Source organism: Scyliorhinus torazame, chromosome 31 (genome assembly GCF_047496885.1).
Source record: "Scyliorhinus torazame isolate Kashiwa2021f chromosome 31, sScyTor2.1, whole genome shotgun sequence".
In the NCBI taxonomy this organism is placed as follows: Eukaryota; Metazoa; Chordata; class Chondrichthyes; order Carcharhiniformes; family Scyliorhinidae; genus Scyliorhinus; species Scyliorhinus torazame.
Genome location: NC_092737.1, coordinates 17110429 through 17136853, shown reverse-complemented (window position 1 = coordinate 17136853; position 26425 = coordinate 17110429). Strand labels below are relative to the sequence as shown.

General features: G+C 53.6%; 2 protein-coding genes and 2 long non-coding RNA genes across 4 annotated transcripts; all 4 read right to left on the bottom strand.

Moving 5' to 3' along the window:
• Window positions 1–388: 388 nt before the first annotated feature.
• LOC140404821 (uncharacterized) lies at window positions 389–1625 on the bottom strand. Its single transcript, XR_011938595.1, has 3 exons — window positions 1504–1625; window positions 719–860; window positions 389–579 (listed from the first exon to the last, which is right to left on the bottom strand). It is a non-coding gene; the product is annotated as an uncharacterized lncRNA (long non-coding RNA).
• A 4964-nt stretch (window positions 1626–6589) lies between these two features.
• On the bottom strand, window positions 6590–8646 carry LOC140404582 (zonadhesin-like). The gene is made up of 4 exons (XM_072493184.1): window positions 8532–8646; window positions 8201–8397; window positions 7020–7161; window positions 6590–6849 (listed from the first exon to the last, which is right to left on the bottom strand). Exons 1-4 carry the CDS (start codon window positions 8644–8646, stop codon window positions 6590–6592), a joined length of 714 nt encoding a protein of 237 aa, XP_072349285.1.
• Window positions 8647–9393: 747 nt separating this feature from the next.
• LOC140404820 (uncharacterized) lies at window positions 9394–11993 on the bottom strand. The gene is made up of 3 exons (XR_011938594.1): window positions 11866–11993; window positions 11568–11696; window positions 9394–9523 (listed from the first exon to the last, which is right to left on the bottom strand). It is a non-coding gene; the product is annotated as an uncharacterized lncRNA (long non-coding RNA).
• A 122-nt stretch (window positions 11994–12115) lies between these two features.
• On the bottom strand, window positions 12116–24520 carry LOC140404581 (zonadhesin-like). The gene is made up of 6 exons (XM_072493183.1): window positions 24382–24520; window positions 20685–20756; window positions 19157–19350; window positions 15046–15187; window positions 12546–12787; window positions 12116–12247 (listed from the first exon to the last, which is right to left on the bottom strand). Exons 1-6 carry the CDS (start codon window positions 24518–24520, stop codon window positions 12116–12118), a joined length of 921 nt encoding a protein of 306 aa, XP_072349284.1.
• Window positions 24521–26425: the final 1905 nt, after the last annotated feature.

The window sequence follows — 26425 nt, the reverse complement described above, 5'->3', positions numbered from 1 at the left end:
CATTCACTGCTGCGATGGGGGGAAATGCCGGAGCCAATTTGTGCACAGCAAGCTCCCACACACAAAAATGTGACGGCAAACGAATGAATAATGGGATTAGTGATTTATTGGAGGATAAATAGGTGATGGAGTCCATAATTCTTTGAAATATTCCCTTGGGAGCATTTCATCACCTGAGAAGGTAGCTTGTGTCTGGACTTAATGTGTCCTCCGAGAAACAGCATCTCCGACGGCGCAGCACTCCCTCAGTACTGCACGGATTACCAGCCGAGATTTCACCCTCAGGTCTCTGGTTTGGACCTGAACCCACCGGAGAGGGGTTTATATTCCCGGGTTTTCGTGGTGTTCCGGGATGTCTCAGTTGCCCCCTTTCCCACGTTACCTGATAATAGGTCCCGTTGTACACACAGCCGCACTGGTCCCTGGAGACGCACTGGGTCCCGCTCTGCACGAAGCCTCGGTCACACTGACAGCCCTCCGCACAGGGCAGGTCGCAGGGCAGGGGTCGGGGGTCAAGGCAGGTGGCTGGGCAGGCCGAGGCACAGGGCTGGTAGTGACCGTCGGCCGGGCACTCAAGTGCTGCAGAGAGAGAGAGAGAGAGAGAGAGAGGGAAAGAAAAGACAAACGGATGTCACTCGGAGTGGGGAAAGCACTGCTCCGGGAAAGGGGGGGGGGAATAATCTTTAGCGGTCCGGTGCCCGCTCGCCGGGATACGTACGGCAGAAGGTTCCGTTCCTCCAGGGTCGGATGGTGACGCCGCGTTGCTGACAGGCGTCGACGTAGGCCTCTATCGCCTCGCACAGCTGCTGCTTGGAGCCCTCCAGCTCACACATGTCGTAGACGCAGTCCCTGAAGAAGGCCTGGGAAAGGGTCAAACAGAACAGGGGAGGGGGGGAGATACGTTTGTGTTTAGTCAGCGGAGAGAAGCAGAACGAGAGATCGTTCGCACACAGCTTCTGGGAAAGAAGGGGGGACATCCCGAAAGGTTTGGCACCTGGCGAATACGCATCGAAATTGGTCACTGGCGTCAGGCAGGAAAGGTGGCAGCCTATGTACGCACAGCAAGGCCCCAGGGTGAGATCGGTGTCCAGCCGACGATTGTTTATTGGGTGCGAGATGTGAGGTAAATATTGGTCCGCTCGTTGGGGAGAACGTCGCCCCCTTTTGACAAATAGTGTCACGGGGTTCTCTCAAATACAAACCTGAGGGCAGACGGGGCTCGGGTTAGTCTTTCCTCTGAAAGGCCTCACGCCCGAATTTGCTTCTCTCCGGGAGTTGACCTCGAACTCACGAGCCTCGCCCCCGGAGGTGCGATTGTGCCAACCACTCCGGTCCCCTCCCCACCCAGCCCAGGCTGACCTCGGTGCTGGGAGCCTGGGGCCTGGGTGAGCCTCAGCGAGGAGCTGGCCAGAGGGACCGGGGGGGGGAGGTAGTGAGGCCGATGCGGGAAGAGGAGGGATGGATTCCAGTCAGAATGGGGCCCGGGTGCTGGGCAGTCCGTACCATGGGGTCGATCTTGTAGTGACAGGAGGAGAACGGGCCGTATTGGTCCAGCAAGATACCACAGTAAGAAGCTCCTTCGTACGCCTCCCGCTTGTCCTCGGAGCATTGGGGAGTCACCTCGGTGTCTGGCAAGGTTGCAGCTGGGGGGAAAGAAAGGGGAGGATTGTTTTTTTACAGTGAATGACACAGAAATGGACAGCAGATCAATTGCCATTCGGCCCATCGCCGCCCTGCTGGTTTTCCTGCTCCACCTTAGCCTCCTCTACCCCGACTTCATTTCACCCCACCCCCCAAATCCAATATTCCTCAATCCCTCAGGTGTTTATCCAGCTTCCTCTTTCATAGGTATTGTCACTATTCACCTCGGCCACTCCCTGTGGGAGCGAGTCCCACACTCTCCCCACTCCCCGTGGGAGCGAGTCCCACATTCTCCCCACTCCCCGTGGGAGCGAGTCCCACATTCTCCCCACTCCCCGTGGGAGCGAGTCCCACATTCTCCGCACTCCCCATGGGAGCGAGTCCCACATTCTCCCCACTCCCCGTAGCAGCGAGTCCCCATTCCCCTCGCTCCCCGTGGGAGCGAGTCACACATTCTCCCCACTCCCCATGGGAGCGAAGTCCCACATTCTCCCCACTCCCTGTGGGAGCGAGTCCCACATTCTCCCCACTCCCCGTGGGAGCGAGTCCCACATTCTCCCCATTCCCCGTGGGAGCAAGTCCCACATTCTCCCCACTCCCCGTGGGAGCGACTCCCACATTCTCCCAAATCCGCGTGGGAGCGAGTCCCACATTCTCCCCACTCCCAGTAGGAGCAGGTCCCACATTCCCCCCACTCTCCGTGGGAGCGAGAGTCCCACATTCCCCCCACTCTCCGTGGGAGCGAGTCCTACATTCTTCCCACTCCCCGTGGGAGCGAGTCCCGCATTCTCCCCACTCCCCGGTGGCAGCGAGTCCCACATTTCTCCCCACTCCCCTGTGGAGCGAGTCCCACATTCTCCCCACTCCTTGTGCGAGCGAGTCCCACATTCTCCCCACTCACTGTGCGAGCGAGTCCCACATTCCCCCCCACTCCCCTGTGGGAGCGAGAGTTCCACAGTTCCCCCCCACTCCCCGTGGGAGCGAGTCCCCACATTCCCCCCCACTCCCTGTGCGAGCGAGTCCCACATTCCCCCCACTCCCTGTGCGAGCGGAGTCCCACATTCCCCCCACTCCCCTGTGGGAGCGAGTTCCACATTCCCCCCCACTCCCCGTGGGAGCGAGTCCCACATTCTCCCCACTCCCTGTGGGAGCGAGTCCCACATTCTCCCCACTCCCTGTGGGAGCGGTGTCCCACATTCTTCCCAATCCCTGTGGGAGCGAGTCCCACATTCCCCCCCACTCCCTGTGGGAGCGAGTCCCACATTCTCCCCACTCCCCATGGGAGCCGAGTCCCACATTCTCCCCACTCCCTGTGGGAGCGAGTACCACATTCTCCCCACTTCCCTGTGGGAGCTAGTCCCACATTCTCCCCACTCCCTGTGGGAGCATGTCCCACATTCTCCCCACTCCCCGTGGGAGGCGAGTCCCACTTTCTCCCCACTCCCCCCGTGGGAGCGAGTCCCACATTCTCCCCACTCCCCGTGGGAGCGAGTCCCCACATTCCCCCCCACTCCTGTGGGAGCGAGTCCCACATTCTCCCCACTCCCTGTGGGAGCGAGTCCCACATTCTCCCCACTCTCCCCGTGGGAGCGAGTCCCACATTCTCCCCCACTCCCCGTGGGAGCGAGTCCCACATTCTCCCCACTCCCCGTGGGAGCGAGTCCCACATTCTCCCCACTCCCCGTGGGAGCGAGTCCCACATTCCTCCCCCACTCTCCTGTGGGAGCGAGTCCCAACATTCTCCCCCACTCCCTGTGGGAGCGAGTCCCACATTCTCCCCACTCCCCGGTGGGAGCGAGTCCCACATTCTCCCCACTCCCCCGTGGGAGCGAGTCCCACATTCTCCCCCACTCCCCGTGGGAGCGAGTCCCACATTCTCCCCATTCCCCCCCGTGGGAGCGAGTCCCACATTCTCCCCCACTCCCCGGGGAGCAAGTCCCACATTCTTCCCAATCCCTGTGGGAGCGAGTCCCACATTCTCCCCACTTCCCCGTGGGAGCGAGTCCCACATTCCCCCAACTCCCTGTGGGAGCGAGTCCCCACATTCCCCCAACTCCCTCTGGGAGCGAGTCCCACATTCTCCCCACTCCCCGTGGGAGCGAGTCCCACATTCTCCCCAATCCCTGTGGGAGCGGAGTCCCACATTCTCCCCACTCCCCGTGGGAGCGGGTCCCACATTCTCCCCACTCCCCGTGGGAGCGAGTCCCACATTCTCCCCACTCCCTGTGGGAGCGAGTCCCACATTCTCCCCACTCCCCGTGGGAGCGAGTCCCACATTCCCCCCACTCCCTGTGGGAGCGAGTCCCACATTCTCCCCACTCCCTGTGGGAGCGAGTCCCACATTCTCCCCACTCCCCGTGGGAGCGAGTCCCACATTCTCCCTCACACCCCCCGTGGGAGCGAGTCCCACATTCTCCCTCCACTCCCCGGGGAGCAAGTCCCACATTCTTCCCAATCCCTGTGGGAGCGAGTCCCACATTCTCCCCCACTCCCCGTGGGAGCGAGTCCCACATACCCCCAACTCCCTGTGGGACCGAAGTCCCACATTCTCCCCACTCCCTGTGGGAGCGAGTCCCACATTCTCCCCCACTCCCCGTGGGAGCGAGTCCCACATTCTCCCCCAATCCCTGTGGGAGCAAGTCCCCACATTCTCCCCACTCCCCGTGGGAGCGGGTCCCACATTCGCCCCACTCCCCGTGGAGCGAGTCCCACATTCTCCCCACTCCCTGTGGGAGCGAGTCCGCACATTCTCCCCACTCGCCGTGGGGAGCGAGTCCCACATTCCCCCCACTCCCTGTGGGAGCGAGAGTCCCACATTCCTCCCCACTCCCCGTCGGGAGCGAGTCCCACATTCTCCCCAATCCCTGTGGGAGCGAGTCCCACATTTCTCCCCACTCCCCGTGGGGAGCGGGTCCCACATTCTCCCCACTCCCCGTGGGAGCGAGAGTCCACATTCTCCACCACTCCCTGGTGGGTGCGAGTCCCACATTCTCCCCCACTCGCCGTGGGAGCGAGTCCCACATTCCCCCCACTCCCTGTGGGAGCGAGTCCCACATTCTCCCCACTCCCCGAGGGAGCGAGTCCCACATTCCCCCCACTCCCTGTGGGAGCGGGTCCCACATTCTCCCCACTCCCCGTTCGGAGCGAGTCCCACATTCCCCCCACTTCCCTGTGGGAGCGGGTCCCACATTCTCCCCACTCCCCGTGGGAGCGAGTCCCACATTCTCCCCACTCCCCGTGGGAGCGAGTCCCACATTCTCCCCATTCCCCGTGGGAGCGAGTCCCACGTTCTCCCCACTCCCCTGTGGGAGCGAGTCCCACATTCTCCCCACTCCCTGTGGGAGCGAGTCCCACATTCTCCCCACTCCCCGTGGGAGCGAGTCCTACATTCTCCCCACTCCCCGTGGGAGTGAGTCCCACATTCTCCCCACTCCCTGTGGGAGCGAGTCCTACATTCTCCCCACTCCCCGTGGGAGCGAGTCCCACATTCTCCCCACTCCCTGTGGGAGCGAGTCCTACATTCTCCCCACTCCCCGTGGGAGCGAGTCCCACATTCTCCCCACTCCCTGTGGGAGCGGGTCCCACATTCTCCCCACTCCCTGTGGGAGCGGGTCCCACATTCTCCCGACAAGTGAAATCCGCGAAGACAGGAAAACAGGCTCCGCCCTGCCAGATATCCCACTCACTTCTCCTCCACATTCCAGCTGTTCCCAAAGTCGTTGACGCCTTTCACGACCCGTCCCCCCGGAGTCCGGAAATCGTCGCCGGGAATTCCATTGTAGTCACCGCACAGTCCGCACGTCTGGCCGGCGTAGCTGGGACAGAGAGGTCAAGGCGTTAGCCGCGCTCGAGAGGGTCGGATGTGAGAGGAGCGCGACGGGGACACACACGCGCACGGATCACCCCTCTCCCCTCCCGCCCCCCCCAATCCCCACCCCCCCGACGGCCCGTACCGCGCGGAGGCTGCGGGAAGTACTCACTCGCTCGGAACTCGCACGTCGGCGTGCTGCCTGCCGTCGTACCGCGCGGTCAGGCCGAAGTCCGTCCGCACCACCACGTGTTGGCCGGAGGGCTTGACGGATATCCTGGGGCTCGGGAGGAACGGGACCGTCACTGGCTTTCCATTCACCTGGACACAAGACAGGGAGAAATGAGGGCGGGCGGGGGGGGGGGGGGGGAGAGCCGGGAAATTGAGCCCCCTCCCCCACCCCCTCCCGGATGAGGTCGCAACTACGTCGGAGCGAAGCCGAGGTGGAATTGACTCCGATCGGATGGAATTCCGGGGAACGGGAAGGGATCGATTGCACGGGGGTGTCGTGCTTGGATCGGAGTGCGTTGCTCTGGTATCCGTTGCGTAGATTTCCAATCTGGAATGTTCCGCTGAGACGGGAGTTTTGTCCAGAGTGGGGGTAGGTTCGCGGGGGGGTGGGGGGGGGGGGGGTCAGAGCAACTGGAGGCCATTCAGCCCCTCGAACACTCTTCAATTAGATCAAGGTTGACTTCTATCTCAACTCCATCTCCCCTCCTTTGCTCCGTATCCCTCGCTCCCCTCAGCCAATGACAGCCTATCGATCGGGGTTTTGGCAGTTTCGATGAACTCTCCGATAGACCAGCAGGGGGCGGGGTGGGGGGAGTGGGAGGGGTGTTGGTGAATGTAAAGGTGTCTCCTCTCACCTGGACTGCTTTATATCTGTTGCGGTAAGGTTTTTGAAAGCCTGAGTTAAGGTATATATTTGTTGCAGTGATACTGTTAAAGAGGTTAAGGTATCGAGACTGTGTGTCTGCTGATGTTGTAATTAAGAGGTCATAAAAGGGGAGGTGTTTCTTCGTTTTTCCCATCTGCTTGTTTACAGAGAGGCCAAATGCAACTTAGAATCGTAGAATTCCGACAGTGCAGAAGGAGGCCATTCAGCCCATCGAGTCAGCACCGACCCTCTGAGGGAGCACCCTACCCCTCTCCTCTCACCTGGACCGCTTTGTTCCCGAGTATGGAGACGGTGACGTTGTAGACGCTCACGTGGACCGCTCGGACGTAAGACACGGACGTGCGCCCGTGGCGATGCTCGTTGGCCGCGTAGACGGTGAACGGGGTGCGGCTGGAGTTACAGCTCTTGGCCAGCACGTAGGTGCAGTTCCCTTGGAAACTGAACTTCCTCTTGTCGAAGGTGGTGTAGTGAGGGTCTCCGGACGCAGTGCACGCGGACCAACCTGAGGAGAGGAGGGCGAAGGCAGTCATTCCCGCATTTCCAACGCCGGAGTAGTTTCCGCGGCAACAACAAACCGGGAGAGTGGGTGGGAACGTCGGAGTCAGAGTGGGAGCAGGAGGAGGAGGTCGGATTACGACGTAAGTAAGGGTTAAACCCTCTGTTTCTCTTTACCTTTAGGGTAACATCCCCGGACTCCTCCCTCGTGGCCGCAGTACTCGTCCGGAGCACAGCTGGTATCCGTACACTGGACGTTGTTGCTGGACAGACACTGACACACCTGGTTACAGGCCTCAGCCCAGATCATCTCGCCGGGCTGCAAACACAGAGAGAGAGAGAGACTCAAGTTACAACTGATCTGCCCAGGAAGAGAAGGAAAGGACAGTGGACACAGGGGAAAGTGGCCATGGTCCCCGAGGGCCGTAGGCCGCTCTCCCCCCATTTTCTTTTGAGAGCGAGCTGACTGGTGATGATATAACCTGAGGGACACCACATCTCAGCCGTCTGGCCAACTGAGCTAACCGACCCGCGGATAAGGCCCAACGTGAGAGAGAAAGTACTTGCAAACATACAGCGCCTCCAACACCTCAGGAAATCCTGTGAAGTTCTTGGAGTTAAACATTCAGCAAGAGACGCTTAAATTTAGAAGTGCAGGGGCGGGATTCTCCATTTTGCCAGCGCCGGGGGGGTGGGGTTTCCCGACGGCGCGTGGCTGCCCCACAATGGGAAACGCCACCGACCGGCCGGCGTAACGGAGAATCCCGCCGGCGGGTCGGAGCAGAAATGTGGCGCAGCGGGGCGGAGAATCCAGCCTCATGCGTTTGGCGACGTGGACCCTTTATTACTCTCTTCCCAGCAGACTCCCTCTGCTGGTATTTGTGTGTGTGTGTGTGCGGTAACCTCAAGTGGCCAAAATTCACAATGCGATTCTCAATACCCTACACGTTGCAACCAATGAAACACCTTTGGATAGCATTCACTGCTGCGATGGGGGAAATGCCGGAGCCAATTTGTGCACAGCAAGCTCCCACACACAAAAATGTGACGGCAAACGAATGAATAATGGGATTAGTGATTTGTTGGAGGATAAATAGGTGATGGAGTCCATAATTCTTTGAAATATTCCCTTGGGAGCATTTCATCCACCTGAGAAGGTAGCTTGTGTCTGGACTTAATGTGTCCTCCGAGAAACAGCATCTCCGACAGCGCAGCACTCCCTCAGTACTGCCCGGATTACCAGCCGAGATTTCACCCTCAGGTCTCTGGTTTGGACCTGAACCCACCGGAGAGGGGTTTATATTCCCGGGTTTTCGTGTTGTTCCGGGATGTCTCAGTTGCCCCCTTTCCCACGTTACCTGATAATAGGTCCCGTTGTACACACAGCCGCACTGGTCCCTGGAGACGCACTGGGTCCCGCTCTGCACGAAGCCTCGGTCACACTGACAGCCCTCCGCACAGGGCAGGTCGCAGGGCAGGGGTCGGGGGTCAAGGCAGGTGGCTGGGCAGGCCGAGGCACAGGGCTGGTAGTGACCGTCGGCCGGGCACTCAAGTGCTGCAGAGAGAGAGAGAGAGAGAGAGGGAAAGAAAAGACAAACGGATGTCACTCGGAGTGGGGAAAGCACTGCTCCGGGAAAGGGGGGGGGAATAATCTTTAGCGGTCCGGTGCCCGCTCGCCGGGATACGTACGGCAGAAGGTTCCGTTCCTCCAGGGTCGGACGGTGACGCCGTGTTGCTGACAGGCATCGACGTAGGCCTCTATCGCCTCGCACAGCTGCTGCTTGGGGCCCTCCAGCTCACACATGTCGTAGACGCAGTCCCTGAAGAAGGCCTGGGAAAGGGTCAAACAGAACGGGGGGGGGGAGGGGGAGAGATACGTTTGTGTTTAGTCAGCGGAGAGAAGCAGAACGAGAGATCGTTTGCACTCAGCTTCTGGGACCGAAGGGGGGACATCCCGAAAGGTTTGGCACCTGGCGAATACGCATCGAAATTGGTCACTGGCGTCAGGCAGGAAAGGTGGCAGCCTATGTACGCACAGCAAGGCCCCAGGGTGAGATCGGTGTCCAGCCGACGATTGTTTATTGGGTGCGAGATGTGAGGTAAATATTGGTCCGCTCGTTGGGGAGAACGTCGCCCCCTTTTGACAAATAGTGTCACGGGGTTCTCTCAAATACAAACCTGAGGGCAGACGGGGCTCGGGTTAGTCTTTCCTCTGAAAGGCCTCACGCCCGAATTTGCTGCTCTCTCCCCCCCTCCCACCCCGCCCCTCCCTCCGCAACCGAGACCTAAAACTATCGGCTCGAGTGCCGGGAGTTGACCTCGAACTCACGAGCCTCGCCCCCGGAGGTGCGATGGTGCCCCCCCACTCCGGTCCCCTCCCCACCCAGCCCAGGCTGACCTCGGTGCTGGGAGCCTGGGGCCTGGGTGGGCCTCAGCGAGGAGCTGGCCAGAGGGACCGGTGGGGGAGGTAGTGAGGCCGATGCGGGAAGAGGAGGGATGGATTCCCAGTCAGAATGGGACCCGGGTGCTGGGCAGTCCGTACCATGGGGTCGATCTTGCAGTGACAGGAGGAGAACGGGCCGTATTGGTCCAGCAAGATACCACAGTAAGAAGCTCCTTCGTACGTCTCCCGCTTGTCCTCGGAGCATTGGGGAGTCACCTCGGTGTCTGGCAAGGTGCAGCTGGGGGGAAAGAAAGGGGAGGATTGTTTTTTACAGCGAATGACACAGAATGGACAGCAGATCAATTGCCATTCGGCCCATCGCCGCCCTGCTGGTTTTCCTGCTCCACCTGAGCCTCCTCTACCCCGACTTCATTTCACCCCACCCCCAAATCCAATATTCCTCAATCCCTCATGTGTTTATCCAGCTTCCTCTTTCATAGGTATTGTCACTATTCACCTCGGCCACTCCCTGTGGGAGCGAGTCCCACATTCTCCCCACTCCCCGTGGGAGCGAGTCCCACATTCTCCCCACTCCCCGTGGGAGCAAGTCCCACATTCTCCCCACTCCCCATGGGAGCGAGTCCCACATTCTCCCCACTCCCCGTAGCAGCGAGTCCCCCATTCTCCCCACTCCCAGTAGGAGCAGGTCCCACATTCCCCCCACTCTCCGTGGGAGCGAGTCCCACATTCCCCCCACTCTCCGTGGGAGCGAGTCCTACATTCTTCCCACTCCCCGTGGGAGCGAGTCCCGCATTCTCCCCACTCCCCGTGGCAGCGAGTCCCACATTCTCCCCACTCCCTGTGCGAGCGAGTCCCATATTCCCCCCACTCCCCTGTGGGAGCGAGTTCCACATTCCCCCCACTCCCCGTGGGAGCGAGTCCCACATTCCCCCCACTCCCTGTGCGAGCGAGTCCCACATTCCCCCCACTCCCCGTGCGAGCGAGTCCCACATTCCCCCCACTCCCCTGTGGGAGCGAGTTCCACATTCCCCCCACTCCCCGTGGGAGCGAGTCCCACATTCCCCCCACTCCCTGTGCGAGCGAGTCCCACATTCCCCCCACTCCCCTGTGGGAGCGAGTCCCACATTCTCCCCACTCCCTGTGGCACCGAGTTCCACATTCCCCCCACTCCCCTGTGGGAGCGAGTCCCACATTCTCCCCACTCCCTGTGGGAGCGAGTCCCACATTCTCCCCACTCCCCGTGGGAGCGAGACCCACATTCTCCCCACTCCCTGTGGGAGCGAGTCCCACATTCCCCCCACTCCCCTGTGGGAGCGAGTCCCACATTCTCCCCACTCCCTGTGGCACCGAGTTCCACATTCCCCCCACTCCCTGTGGGAGCGAGTCCCACCTTCTCCCCACTCCCTGTGGGAGCGAGTCCCACCTTCTCCCCACTCCCTGTGGGAGCGAGTCCCACATTCCCCCCACTCCCTGTGGGAGCGGGTCCCACATTCTCCCCACTCCCCGTGGGAGCGAGTCCCACATTCCCCCCACTCCCCTGTGGGAGCGAGTCCCACATTCTCCCCACTCCCCATGGGAGCGAGTCCCACATTCTCCCCACTCCCCGTAGCAGCGAGTCCCCCATTCTCCCCACTCCCAGTAGGAGCAGGTCCCACATTCCCCCCACTCTCCGTGGGAGCGAGTCCCACATTCCCCCCACTCCCTGTGCGAGCGAGTCCCACATTCCCCCCACTCCCCGTGCGAGCGAGTCCCACATTCCCCCCACTCCCCTGTGGGAGCGAGTTCCACATTCCCCCCACTCCCCGTGGGAGCGAGTCCCACATTCCCCCCACTCCCTGTGCGAGCGAGTCCCACATTCCCCCCACTCCCCTGTGGGAGCGAGTCCCACATTCTCCCCACTCCCTGTGGCACCGAGTTCCACATTCCCCCCACTCCCCTGTGGGAGCGAGTCCCACATTCTCCCCACTCCCTGTGGGAGCGAGTCCCACATTCTCCCCACTCCCCGTGGGAGCGAGACCCACATTCTCCCCACTCCCTGTGGGAGCGAGTCCCACATTCCCCCCACTCCCCTGTGGGAGCGAGTCCCACATTCTCCCCACTCCCTGTGGCACCGAGTTCCACATTCCCCCCACTCCCTGTGGGAGCGAGTCCCACCTTCTCCCCACTCCCTGTGGGAGCGAGTCCCACCTTCTCCCCACTCCCTGTGGGAGCGAGTCCCACATTCCCCCCACTCCCCGTGGGAGCGGGTCCCACATTCTCCCGACAAGTGAAATCCGCGAAGACAGGAAAACAGGCTCCGCCCTGCCAGATATCCCACTCACTTCTCCTCCACATTCCAGCTGTTCCCAAAGTCGTTGACGCCTTTCACGACCCGTCCGTCCGGAGTCCGGAAATCGTCGCCGGGAATTCCATTGTAGTCACCGCACAGTCCGCACGTCTGGCCGGCGTAGCTGGGACAGAGAGGTCAAGGCGTTAGCCGCGCTCGAGAGGGTCGGATGTGAGAGGAGCGCGACGGGGACACGCACGCGCACGGATCACCCCCTCTCCCCCCCCCCCCGCCCCCCCCAATCCCCACCCCCCGACGGCCCGTACCGCGCGGAGGCTGCGGGAAGTACTCACTCGCTCGGAACTCGCACGTCGGCGTGCTGCCTGCCGTCGTACCGCGCGGTCAGGCCGAAGTCCGTCCGCACCACCACGTGTTGGCCGGAGGGCTTGACGGATATCCTGGGGCTCGGGAGGAACGGGACCGTCACTGGCTTTCCATTCACCTGGACACAAGACAGGGAGAAATGAGGGCGGGCGGGGGGGGGGGGGGGGAGAGCCGGGAAATTGAGCCCCCTCCCCCACCCCCTCCCGGATGAGGTCGCAACTACGTCGGAGCGAAGCCGAGGTGGAATTGACTCCGATCGGATTCCGGGGAACGGGAAGGGATCGATTGCACGGGGGTGTCGTGCTTGGATCGGAGTGCGTTGCTCTGGTATCCGTTGCGTAGATTTCCAATCTGGAATGTTCCGCCGAGACGGGAGTTTTGTCCAGAGTGGGGGTAGGATCGCGGGGGGGTGGGGGGGGGGGGGGGTCAGAGCAACTGGAGGCCATTCAGCCCCTCGAACACTCTTCAATTAGATCAAGGTTGACTTCTATCTCAACTCCATCTCCCCTCCTTTGCTCCGTATCCCTCGCTCCCCTCAGCCAATGACAGCCTATCGATCGGGGTTTTGGCAGTTTCGATGAACTCTCCGGTAGAGTAGCAGGGGGCGGGGGGGGGGGGTGGGGGGGGAGTGTAAAGGGTCTCCTCTCACCTGGACCGCTTTATTCCCGAGTATGGAGACGGTGACGTTGTAGACGCTCACGTGGACCGCTCGGACGTAAGACACGGACGTGCGCCCGTGGCGATGCTCGTTGGCCGCGTAGACGGTGAACGGGGTGCGGCTGGAGTTACAGCTCGTGGCCAGCACGTAGGTGCAGTTCCCTTGGAAACTGAACTTCCTCTTGTCGAAGGTGGTGTAGTGAGGGTCTCCGGACGCAGTGCACGCGGACCAACCTGAGGAGAAACATTGACTGGATGAGCGAGGAGATCTTCGTGGAGGGAAGCAATCCTTGGATATCTTGATGGGTGAGGAGAACTCAGCTACGTTCCAAACCCTCCACGCTCTCCGCAAGCTGCCTTTTCACCTCAATCACCTCCCAGTTGGTGGACATTGCCTTTGCGGTGGTTCCTATAATGACCCGAACTTGAGTAACGAGTGCATACTTTCAGAGCTTGGCAATGGCACAACACTTCAAACCACATGAAGAAAATGGTGGGCTGGGCAGATATTTGGTGAATTAACTTCACCACAGAGATGACGGGACAGTGGGCTAGCATCGCCGTCTCACAACGCCGGGCACATTAGTGCGATTCCGGGTTTGGGTGACTGTGCGGAGTCTGCACGCCCTCCCCCGTGTCTGCGTGGGTTTCGTCCGGGTGCTCCCGCGGTCCAAAGGTGTGTGGGTTAAGGTGGGTTAAGCGGCGCCAAAATTGCCCTTCGTGTCCAAAAGGTTAGGTGGGGTGACGGGGATAGGGCGGGGGTGTGGGCCTAGGTAGGGTTGTCTTTCAGAGGGGTGGTATAGGCTTGATGGGCCGAATGGCCTCCTTCTACACTGTAGGGATTCTATGAATCTGTGAGAAGAGTGTGTGACACCACATGTGATACATTTCATTTTTCATGTGAGTTGTCGGAACAGGGAGGCCTGAAGGTGCACGCGTGTGTATGTGTGTACGTGTGCATGTGTGTGTGTGTGTGTGTACGCATGTGTGTACGCATATGTGTATGCATGTATGTGTGCGTGTGTGCACGCATGTATGCGTGCGCGCATGTGTGTTTGCATGTATGTGTGCGTGTGTGTGCGCATGTGTGTGTGTGCGTGTATTCGAAGGCGCCTACGAGAAGTTGAGCAGGCAGACAAAAGGCTCGCGGAAGCGTTGCAGCTCCTGACACAGGCATCGGACAGAGAAATAGGCGCAAGTTATGGCCAAGCCTGGGAACTGTATCAACGTGGCCTGGAATATTCTTGGTCTGGGTCTCCGGCAGGGGCAGATTGGTACCCAGGGTGAGGGACATGGAGAATCTGGGGTCGTTCTCCTTCGAGCAGAGGAGGTTAAGGGGGAGCTTTAATCGGGGCGTCTGAAACCGTTGAGGGGTTTTCCTGCTCAAAGAAGCAGGAATTGTTTCCAATGGCAGGTGGGTCAGGGGGCACAGATTAAAGTTTGATGAATGTATAGAATTTCAGATATATATGTATTTGGTGCTGTCAGGGTTAAAAGCCTTGGTTATTGTGTGTGTGTGTGAGTGCTGCAGTCACGTTTTTAAAAAATCCTGCTTTGAAAGGCAGCCAGGCTTTTGAGAGAGAGAGGTGCAATTAAAGCATCGTAAAAGTAAGATCATCATTCATTTCCGGCCATGGATATTGTTTGCTGATGTTGGGCGAATGGAATTTTGTTTATATAAAGCGGGTTCCCCGGGGGGTAGATAATTAGAGACGCTGGTGCAGCACGCCATCGGGATTCTCTGTTTCGCCGGCTGGTCAATGGGATTTTCCAGTGTGGGGCAGCCTCATGTCGTCGGGAAACCCCCGGGCTGCCGTCAAAACTGAGAACCCCAACAGCGGAGAATTCACCCGATTTGAAAAAATGAATTGGGTACTCTAACTTTATTAAAAAAAAGAAGACAAGTAAGTGCTCTCAATACAGTCCAGTTAAAGATCTGTCTATGGACAGACTAGCGGTTTCTTTCCAAACAGCTCAGTTAAGTGTTTGACTGGGGACAGGCCAAAAGCAGCTGATCTCAAGACGGTGAGTTGTTAAAAGTTTGCCTGCGAACAGGACAGGAGCAATTCCATAGGCTGGTAGGTTAAACAATAGTTTGACATGGGCAAGAATCCACAGCTGGTCCCTGAAGGATCTCTCTCTCAAAGTGGTTTATCGAGGGCAATCTCTCTGCATCAAGCATTCCTGAGCCTGCTAACTGTATTTAAAAGTGGATTGCGACCCGCGATGGGTGTTGCTTGAGTGTGGATAAAGATAGCAGTTTGGAGTTGGAAATATTTTGTTTCACCTGGGATTTTGGGATCTGGAAGGCGCCGTTTGAAGGGCGGTGGAAGCGGATTGAACAGGAACTTTCAGAAGGGGAATTGGGTAAGGGCTTGACGGGGGAGTGGGAGTGATTCCCATTGGTTCCTCCAAGGTGCTGGTGTAAGATACCGTGGGCCAAATGGTTCCCCTCTGGACAGAGTTAAACAGGACAGGACGGACTCGATTACCTTTCGGGTAGCACCCAGGGACGCCGTCTTTGTCTCCGCAGTACTCGTTCGCGGCGCAGCTCATGTTGGTACACTGGACGCTGAAGTTTCCGAGGCAACGGCAGATGGCTGTACAAGCGTCAGACCAGATAACCTGTCCAGGCTGGAAGTGGCAAACACAAATAATCATCCCTTCAGAGAGCAGAGGGCCACAAGACACTGAACGTTGGTGAGTGATTCCTGCTGTGACTAGGAGTCCAATCAGGGATTCACCACCTTCACCACAGAGGGGAGGGTACTGGGCACGGGTTCATTACAGACTGTGATCATACTGGGCACAGGTTCATTACAGACCATGACGATACTGGGCGCGGGTTCATTACAGACTATGACGATACTGGGCACGGGTTCATTACAGACTCTGACGATACTGGGCACGGGTTCATTACAGACTCTGACGATACTGGGCACAGTTTCATTGCAGACAGTGACGATACTGGGCACGGGTTCATTACAGACTCTGATGATACTGGGCACGGGTTCATTACAGACTCTGACGATACTGGGCACGGGTTCATTACAGACTCTGATGATACTGGGCACAGGTTCATTACAGACCATGACGATACTGGGCACGGGTTCATTACAGACTCTGACGATACTGGGCACAGGTTCATTACAGACCATGACGATACTGGGCACGGGTTCATTACAGACAGTGACGATACTGGACATGTGTTCATTACAGACTGTGACGATACTGGGCACGGGTTCATTACAGACCGTGACGATACTGGACATGTGCTCATTACAGACTGTGACGATACTGGGAACGGGTTCATTACAGACCTCGATCATACTGGGCACAGGTTCATTACAGACTGTGACGATACTGGGCATAGGTTCATTACAGACCGTGATCATACTGGGCACAGGTTCATTACAGACCGTGATCATACTGGGCACAGGTTCATTACAGACTGTGACGATACTGGGCATGGGTTCATTACAGACAGTGATGATACTGGGCACGGGTTCATTACAGACAGTGATGATACTGGGCACAGGTTCATTACAGACAGCGATGGTACTGGGCACGGTTTCATTACAGACAGTGATGACACTGGGCACAGGTTCATTACACACAGTGATGATACTGGGCACGGGTTCATTACAGACCATGATGATACGGGGCACGGGTTCATTCCAGACAGTGATGACACTGGGCATGGGTTCATTACAGACAGTGATGATACTGGGCACAGGTTCATTACAGACAGTGATGATACTGGGCACAGGTTCATTACAGACAGTGATGATACTGGGCCTGGGTTCATTACAGACAGTGATGATACTGGGCATGGGTTCATTACAGACCATGATGATACTGGGCATGGGTTCATTACAGACCATGATGATACTAGGCACGAGTTCATTACAGACAGTGATGATACTGGGCACAGGTTCATTACAGACAGTGATATTACTGGGCATGGGTTCATTACAGACAGTGATGACACTGGGCGCGGGTTCATTACAGACAGTGATGACACTGGGCGCGGGTTCATTACAGACAGTGATGATACTGGGCACAGGTTCATTACAGACAGTGATGATACTGGGCACAGGTTCATTACAGACAGTGATGATACTGGGCATGGGTTCATTACAGACCATGATGATACTGGGCATGGGTTCATTACAGACCATGATGATACTAGGCACGAGTTCATTACAGACAGTGATGATACTGGGCACAGGTTCATTACAGACAGTGATGATACTGGGCACAGGTTCATTACAGACAGTGATGATACTGGGCACGGGTACATTACAGACCGCGATGATACTGGGCACAGGTTCATTACAGACAGTGATGACACTGGGCACAGGTTCATTACAGACAGTGATGACACTGGGCACGGGATCATTACAGACAGTGATGATACTGGGCGCGGGTTCATTACAGACAGTGATGATACTGGGCACGGGTTCATTACAGACAGTAATGACACTGGGCACAGGTTCATTACAGACAGTGATGACACTGGGCACGGGTTCATTACAGACAGTGATGATACTGGGCGCGGGTTCATTACAGACAGTGATGACACTGGGCACAGGTTCATTACAGACAGTGATGACACTGGGCACGGGTTCATTACAAACAGTGATTACACTGGGCACAGGTTCATTATAGACAGTGATGACACTGGGCACAGGTTCATTACAAACAGAGATGACACTGGGCACAGGTTCATTACAGACAGTGATGATACTGGGCACGGGTTCATTACAGACCATGATGATACTGGGCACGGGTTAATTACGGACAGTGATGTCACTGGGCATGGGTTAATTACAGACAGTGATGACACTGGGCATGGGTTCATTACAGACAGTGATGACACTGGGCACGGGTTAATTACAGGCAGTGATGATACTGGGCACGGGTTAATTACAGACAGTGATGACACTGGGCACTGGTTCATTACAAACAGTGATGACACTGGGCACGGGTTAATTACAGACAGTGATGATACTGGGCAGAGGTTCATTACAGACAGTGATGATACTGGGCACGGGTTCATTACAAACAGTGATGACACTGGGCACAGGTTCATTACAAACAGTGATGACACTGGGCACGGGTTAATTACAGACAGTGATGACACTGGGCACGGGTTAATTACAGACAGTGATGACACTGGGCACGGGTTAATTACAGACAGTGATGACACTGGGCACGGGTTAATTACAGACAGTGATGACACTGGGCACGGGTTCATTACAGACAGTGATGACACTGGGCACGGGTTCATTACAAACAGTGAAGACACTGGGCACGGGTTAATTACAGACAGTGATGACACTGGGCACGGGTTCATTACAGACAGTGATGACACTGGGCACGGGTTCATTACAAACAGTGAAGACACTGGGCGCGGGTTAATTACAGACAGTGATGACACTGGGCACGGGTTCATTACAGACAGTGATGACACTGGGCACGGGTTCATTACAAACAGTGAAGACACTGGGCACAGGTTCATTATAGACAGTGATGACACTGGGCACAGGTTCATTACAAACAGTGATGACACTGGGCACAGGTTCATTACAGACAGTGATGACACTGGGCACAGGTTCATTACAGACAATGATGATACTGGGCACAGTTTCATTACAGACAGTGATGATCCTGGGCACAGGTTCATTACAAACAGTGATGATACTGGGCACAGTTTCATTACAGACAGTGATGATACTGGGCACAGGTTCATTACAAACAGTGATGATACTGGGCACAGTTTCATTGCAGACAGTGATGATACTGGGCGCGGGTTCATTACAGACAGTGATGATACTGGGCGCGGGTTCATTACAGACAGTGATGAGACTGGGCACAGGTTCATTACAAACAGTGATGATACTGGGCACAGTTTCATTACAGACAGTGATGATACTGGGCACAGGTTCATTACAAACAGTGATGATACTGGGCCTCCTGTGGTCGAGAATTCCGCAGATTCTCCACCCTCTGAGTGACGAGGTTTCTCCTCACCTCAGTCCCAAATGGTCAACCCCATATCCGGAGACGGTGATCCATTGTTACCCCCCCCCCCCGCCCCAATCCAGAGGACTCCACAATTCCATCAAATATCAAATACCGGCCAATTCGACCCAATCCTCCATGCCAACCCTGCCGCCCCAGGAATTAGTCCGGTGAACCTTCGCTGCACTCCCTCTGTGGCAGGCATGTCCTTTCTTAGATAAGGAGACCAAAACGGCCCACAATGCTCCAAATGTGGTCAAATCTAGGCCCGGTTGGGGCAGGGCCGGCAGATTTCCTTTCCACGGTTACCACGGTGAGGCAAACGAGCTCCGTGACAACCTGCCAGAACCACGGCCACAATTACCTGACATTTAGTGAACTGAATTTAAATTCGCCAGCGCTCCCGGCTGGATTCCAACCGATGTCCCAGCATCCTCCCCCACCAGGCCCTTTGGTGGCTAGCCCGGTGACATCATCACTAGGCACGCACTCTCTGTGTTATTGGTCCCGCGAGGTAGGCCCCGGAATATTCCGCCCAGAAACCGCCGACGCCCGTGGTGGGGGTGAGGTGCTCACCTGATAGTAGGAGTCACCGCGGATACAGCCGCACTGCTCTCCGGGGACGCAGCCCCCGCCCGTCTGGAAAAACCCTTCGTCGCAGACGCAGCTGGCGGAGGCGCAGGTATCCGAACAGTCGGGCCTCGGTCTGTCACATCGGGGGGAGCAGCCGCCGCCGCAGGGGTCAAAGTGCGAGTTAGGGGGACAGGAGCCTGTAAACAGAAGCAGAGGTCATTGATTGTCAAGTGACACTGACACCATCTGGAATTTGGGGGGAGGAGGTGGGAAACATACAGAGCAACAGCTAAGCTGAGAGGGACAGTCCTCCTCAGTCCTGCCAATATGTTCGACACCCCTGGATGCGTGGTCCCGTGTGGGGAGATGGGCATGGGACCTGCTGCTGGGGAATCAGTGACTTTCCTGCAAACAGTTTTCAGAAAAAGGAAAGATTTTACACCGAGATGATACTTTGAATTTCAGATATTCACGGGGGAGTTAGCTCCAGGACGATCAACATAATATTTGGAAAGGTTATACATCGAACATCGAATTTCCAGGTGTGAGTCACAGACTGGAATCTAATCGAGGGGTTCGGGGTGGTTTAGATATAGAATAACAGATAACCGGAGTGAGTGACAGACTGGAATCTAATCGAGGGGTTCGGGGTGGTTTATATACAGAATAACAGATACCCGGGAGTGAGTTACAGACTGGAATCTAATCGAGGGGTTCAGGGTGGTTTATATATAGAATAACAGATACCCGGGAGTGAGTTACAGACTGGAATCTAATCGAGGGGTTCGGTGTGGTTTAGATATAGAATAACAGATACCCGGGAGTGAGTCACAGACTGGAATCTAATCGAGGGGTTCGGGGTGGTTTATATATAGAATAACAGATACCCGGGAGTGAGTCACAGACTGGAATCTAATCGAGGGGTTCGGGGTGGTTTATATACAGAATAACAGATACATGGAAGTGAGATACAGACTGGAATCTAATCGAGGGGTTCGGTGTGGTTTAGATATAGAATAACAGATACCCGGGAGTGAGTCACAGACTGGAATCTAATCGAGGGGTTCGGGGTGGTTTATATACAGAATAACAGATACCCGGGAGTGAGTTACAGACTGGAATCTAATCGAGGGGTTCAGGGTGGTTTATATATAGAATAACAGATACCTGGGAGTAAATTACAGACTGGAATCTAATCGAGGGGTTCGGGGTGGTTTATATATAGAATAACAGATACCCGGGAGGGAGTTACAGACTGGAATCTAATCGAGGGGTTCGGGGTGGTTTATATATAGAATAACAGATACCCGGGAGTGAGTTACAGTCTGGAATCTAATCGAGGGGTTTGTGTGGTTTATATACAGAATAACAGATACCCGGGAGTGAGTTACAGACTGGAATCTAATCGAGGGTTACACAGGGTGAACAATGATGAATTCAGGAATAAGGGACAAAGAGAATAACTGAGAAATACATTTTGGGACTCACTAGAATCCATTGTTTAATCTATTTTTCTCAGTCCTGTCTTTACCTGGATATGTCGTCTGCTGAGTTGTGATAGGTTTCTGACTGGTTGTTGGTAACTTTGTGGTTGTTTGAGAACCTGTGATCATAAATTGGAAAGATGTCTTATCGAGATTCAAGACAGAAGTACAGATATTCAGGAACATAACGACGGGATTCTCAAAATACGCAATTTGAGTGTTTTATACGGATTGAAAGTAAGAGGGGACTGAGCTACAGACTGGAATGTAATCGAGGCGTCCGGAGGGGTTATATATAGAATAACAGATACCCGGGAGTGAGTAACAGACTGGAATCTAATCGAGGGGTTCGGAGTGGTTTATATATAGAATAACAGATACACGGGAGTGAGTTACAGACTGGAATCTAATCGAGGGGTTCGAGGTGGTTTATATATAGAATAACAGATACCCGGGAGTGAGTTACAGACTGGAATCTAATCGAGGGGTTCGGGGTGGTTTATATATAGAATAACAGATACCCGAGAGTGAGTTACAGAGGAATCTAATCGAGGCGTTTGGGATGGTTTAGAGATAGAATAACAGGCACCCGGGAGTGAGATACAGACTGGAATCTAATCGAGGGGTTCTGGGTGGTTTATATATAGAATAACAGATACCAGGGAGTGAGTTACAGACTGGAATCTAATCGAAGGGTTCAGATGCTTTATATATAGAATAACAGATACTCTGGAGTGAGTTCCAGACTGGAATCTAATCAAGAGGTTTCGGGTGTTTTATATATAGAATAACAGATACCCGGTAGTGAGTTACAGACTGGAATCTAATCGAGGGGTTCGTGTGGTTTATATACAGAATAACAGATACCCGGGAGTGAGTTACAGACTGGAATCTAATCGAGGGGTTCGGGGTGGTTTATATACAGAATAACAGGTATCCAGGAGTGAGTTAGAGACTGGAATCTAATCGAGGGGTTCGGGGTGGTTTATATACAGAATAACAGATATCCAGGAGTGAGTTACAGACTGGAATCCAATCGAGGGGATTGGGGTGGTTTGTATATAGAATAACAGATACCCGGGTGTGGGTTACAGACTGGAATCTAATCGAGGGGTTCAGGTGGTTTATATATAGAATAACAGATACTCTGGAGTGAGTTCCAGACTGGAATCTAATCAAGAGGTTTCGGGTGTTTTATATATAGAATAACAGATACCCGGTAGTGAGTTACAGACTGGAATCTAATCGAGGGGTTCGTGTGGTTGAGATACAGAATAACAGATACCCGGGAGTGAGTTACAGACAGAATCTAATCGAGGCGTTTGGGATGGTTTATATATAGAATAACAGATACCCGGGAGTGAGTCACAGACTGGAATCTAATCGAGGGGTTCGGGGTGGTTTATACATAGAATAACAGACACCCGGGAGTGAGTTACAGACTGGAATCTAATCGAGGGGTTCGGATGGTTTATATATAGAATAACAGATAACCGGGAGTGAGTTACAGACTGGAATCTAATCGAGGGGTTCGGGATGGTTTATATATAGAATAACAGACACCCGGGAGTGAGATACAGACTGGAATCTAATCGAGGGGTTCAGGGTGGTTTATATATAGAATAACAGATACTCAGGAGTGAGTTACAGACTGGAATCTAAGCGAGGGGTTCAGGTGGTTTATATATAGAATAACAGATACTCTGGAGTGAGTTCCAGACTGGAATCTAATCAAGAGGTTTCGGGTGTTTTATATATAGAATAACAGATACCCGGTAGTGAGTTACAGACTGGAATCTAATCGAGGGGTTCGTGTGGTTTATATACAGAATAACAGATACCCGGGAGTGAGTTACAGACTGGAATCTAATCGAGGCGTTTGGGATGGTTTATATATAGAATAACAGATACCCGGGAGTGAGTTACAGACTGGAATCTAATCGAGGGGTTCGGGGTGGTTTATATATAGAATAACAGATACCCGGGAGTGAGTCACAGACTGGAATCTAATCGAGGGGTTTGGGGGGGTTTATATATAGAATAACAGATACCCGGGAGTGAGTCACAGACTGGAATCTAATCGAGGGGTTCGGGGTGGTTTATACATAGAATAACAGACACCCGAGAGTGAGTTACAGACTGGAATCTAATCGAGGGGTTCGGATGGTTTATATATAGAATAACAGATAACCGGGAGCGAGTTACAGACTGGAATCTAATCGAGGCGCTTGGGATGGTTTATATATAGAATAACAGATACCCGGGAGTGAGTCACAGACTGGAATCTAATCGAGGGGTTCGGGATGGTTTATATATAGAATAACAGACACCCGGGAGTGAGATACAGACTGGAATCTAATCGAGGGGTTCTGGGTGGTTTATGTATAGAATAACAGATACGAGGGAGTGAGTTACAGACTGGAATCTAACCGAGGGGTTCAGGTGGTTTATATATAGAACAACAGATACTCGGGAGTGAGTTCAAGACTGGAATCTAATCGAGGGGTTTGGGGCGGGTTATATATAGAATAACAGATACCCGGGAATGAGTTACAGACTGGAATCTAAGCGAGTCAATTCAGGGTGTTTTATATATAGAATAACAGTAACCCGGGAGTGAGTTACAGACTGGAATCTAATCGAGGGGTTTGGGGTGGGTTATATATAGAATAACAGATAACCGGGAGTGAGTTACAGACTGGAATCTAATCGAGGGGATTCAGGATGTTTTATATATAGAATAACAGATACCCGGGAGTGAGTTAGAGATGGAATCTAATCGAGGGGTTTCGGGTGGTTTATATATAGAATAACAGATACCCGGGTGTGAGTTACACACTGGAATCTAATCGAGGGGTTTGGGGTGGGTTATATATAGAATAACAGATAACCGGGAGTGAGTTACAGACTGGAATCTAATCGAGGGGATTCAGGATGTTTTATATATAGAATAACAGATACCCGGGAGCGAGTTACAGACTGGAATCTAATCGAGGAGTTTGGGTGGTTTATATATAGAATAACAGATACCCGGGAGTGAGTTACAGACTGGAATCTAATCGAGTCGATTCAGGGTGTTTTATATATAGAATAACAGATACCCGGGAGTGAGTTACAGATGGAATCTAATCGAGGGGTTCGGGGTGGTTTATATATAGAATAACAGATACCCGGGAGTGAGTTACAGACTGGAATCTAATCGAGGGGTTCAGGGTGGTTTATATATCGAATAACAGATACCCGGGAGTGAGTTACAGACTGGAATCTAATCGAGGGGTTCGGGGTGGGTTATATATAGAATAACAGATACCCGGGAGTGAGTTACAGACTGGAATCTAATCGAGGGGTTCAGGGTGGTTTATATATCGAATAACCGATACCCGGGAGTGAGTTACAGATGGAATCTAATCGAGGGGTTCGGGGTGGTTTATATATAGAATAACAGATACCCGGGAGTGAGTTACAGACTGGAATCTAATCGAGGGGTTCAGGGTGGTTTATATATCGAATAACAGATACCCGGGAGTGAGTTACAGACTGGAATCTAATCGAGGGGTTCGGGGTGGGTTATATATAGAATAACTGATACCCGGGAGTGAGTTACAGACTGGAATCTAATCGAGGGTTACACAGGGTGAACAATGATGAATTCAGGAATAAGGGACAAAGAGAATAACTGAGAAATACATTTTGGGACTCACTAGAATCCATTGTTTAATCTATTTTTCTCAGTCCTGTCTGTACCTGGATATGTCGTCTGCTGAGTTGTGATAGGTTTCTGACTGGTTGTTGGTAACTTTGTGGTTGTTTGAGAACCTGTGATCATAAATTGGAAAGATGTCTTATCGAGATTCAAGACAGAAGCACAGATATTCAGGACCATAACTACGGGATTCTCAAAATACGCAATTTGAGTGTTTTATACGGATTGAAAGTAAGAGGGGACTGAGCTACAGACTGGAATGTAATCGAGGCGTCCGGAGGGGTTATATATAGAATAACAGTTACCCGGGAGTGTGTTACAGACTGGAATCTAATCGACGAGTTCAGCGTGGTTTATATATAGAATAACAGATACCGGGGAGTGAGTTACAGACTGGAATCTAATCGAGGCGTTTGGGACGGTTTATATATAGAATAACAGATATCCGGGAGTGAGTTACAGACTGGAATCTAATCGAGGGGTTCGGTGTGGTTTATATATAGAATAACAGGCACCCGGGAGTGAGTTACAGACTGGAATCTAATCGAGTCAATTCCGGGTGTTTTATATATAGAATAACAGATACCCGGGAGTGAGTTACAGACTGGAATCTAATCGAGGGGTTCAGGTGGTTTATACATAGAATAACAGATACTCGGGAGTGAGTTCCAGACTGGAATCTAATCGAGGGGTTTCGGGTGGTTTATATATAGAATAACAGATACCCAGGAGTGAGTTACAGACTGGAATCTAATCGAGGAGTTTGGGTGGTTTATATATAGAATAACAGATACCCGGGTGTGAGTTACACACTGGAATCTAATCGAGGGGTTTTGGGGCGGGTTATATATAGAATAACAGATTCCAGGGAGTGAGTTACAGACTGGAATCTAATCTAGGGGTTCGGGGTGGTTTATATACAGAATAACAGATACCCGGGAGTGAGTTACAGACTGGAATCTAATCGAGGGGTTTGGGGTGGTTTGTATATAGAATAACAGATACCCGGGAGTGAGTTACAGACTGGAATCTAATCGAGGGGTTCGGGGTGGGTTATATATAGAATAACAGATACCTGGGAGTGAGTTACAGACTGGAATCTAATCGAGGGGTTTGGGGTGGTTTATATACAGAATAACAGACACCCAGGAGTGAGTTACAGACTGGAATCTAATCGAGGGGTTCGGGATGATTTATATATAGAATAACAGATCCCCGGGAGTGAGTTACAGTCTGGAATCTAATCGAGGGGTTCGGGGTGGTTTATATATAGAATAACAGTACCCGGGAGTGAGTTACAGACTGGAATCTAATCGAGGGGTTCGGGGTGGGTTATATATAGAATAACAGATATCCGGGAGTGAGTTACAGACTGGAATCTAATCGAGGGTTACACAGGGTGAACAATGATGAATTCAGGAATAAGGGACAAAGAGAATAACTGAGAAATACATTTTGGGACTCACTAGAATCCATTGTTTAATCTATTTTTCTCAGTCCTGTCTTTACCTGGATATGTCGTCTGCTGTGTTGTGATAGGTTTCTGACTGGTTGTTGGTAACTTTGTGGTTGTTTGAGAACCTGTGATCATAAATTGGAAAGATGTCTTATCGAGATTCAAGACAGAAGTACAGATATTCAGGAACATAACTACGGGATTCTCAAAATACGCAATTTGAGTGTTTTATACGGATTGAAAGTAAGAGGGGACTGAGCTACAGACTGGAATGTAATCGAGGCGTCCGGAGGGGTTATATATAGAATAACAGATACCCGGGAGTGAGTTACAGACTGGAATCTAATCGAGGGGTTCGGGTGGTTTATATATAGAATAACAGATACCCGAGAGTGAGTTACAGACCGGAATCTAATCGAGGGGTTCGGGGTGGTTTATATATAGAACAACAGATACCCGGGAGTGAGTTACAGACTGGAATCTAATCGAGGCGTTTGGGATGGTTTATATATACAATAACAGATACCCGGGAGTGAGCCACAGACTGGAATCTAATCGAGGGGTTTGGGGTGGTTTATATATAGAATAACTGATACCCGGGAGTGAGATACAGACTGGAATCTAATCGA

What these genes read in the sequence shown, in the direction of transcription:
- LOC140404582 (XM_072493184.1), bottom strand. Translation starts at nt 8,646, where the DNA reads ATGTGTGAGCTGGAGGGCCCCAAGCAGCAGCTGTGCGAGGCGATAGAG. An exon ending in GAGGAACGGAACCTTCTGCC is followed by an intron (nt 8,398 to 8,531) that starts GTACGTATCCCG and finishes CTCTCTCTGCAG; the next exon opens with CACTTGAGTGCCCGGCCGAC. An exon ending in CCGGGGATGTTACCCTAAAG is followed by an intron (nt 6,850 to 7,019) that starts GTAAAGAGAAAC and finishes TCCTCTCCTCAG; the next exon opens with GTTGGTCCGCGTGCACTGCG.
- LOC140404581 (XM_072493183.1), bottom strand. Translation starts at nt 24,520, where the DNA reads ATGGTCCTGAATATCTGTGCTTCTGTCTTGAATCTCGATAAGACATCT. An exon ending in TCAGCAGACGACATATCCAG is followed by an intron (nt 19,351 to 20,684) that starts GTAAAGACAGGA and finishes TTCTGTTTACAG; the next exon opens with GCTCCTGTCCCCCTAACTCG. An exon ending in CCCTGGGTGCTACCCGAAAG is followed by an intron (nt 12,788 to 15,045) that starts GTAATCGAGTCC and finishes GTTTCTCCTCAG; the next exon opens with GTTGGTCCGCGTGCACTGCG.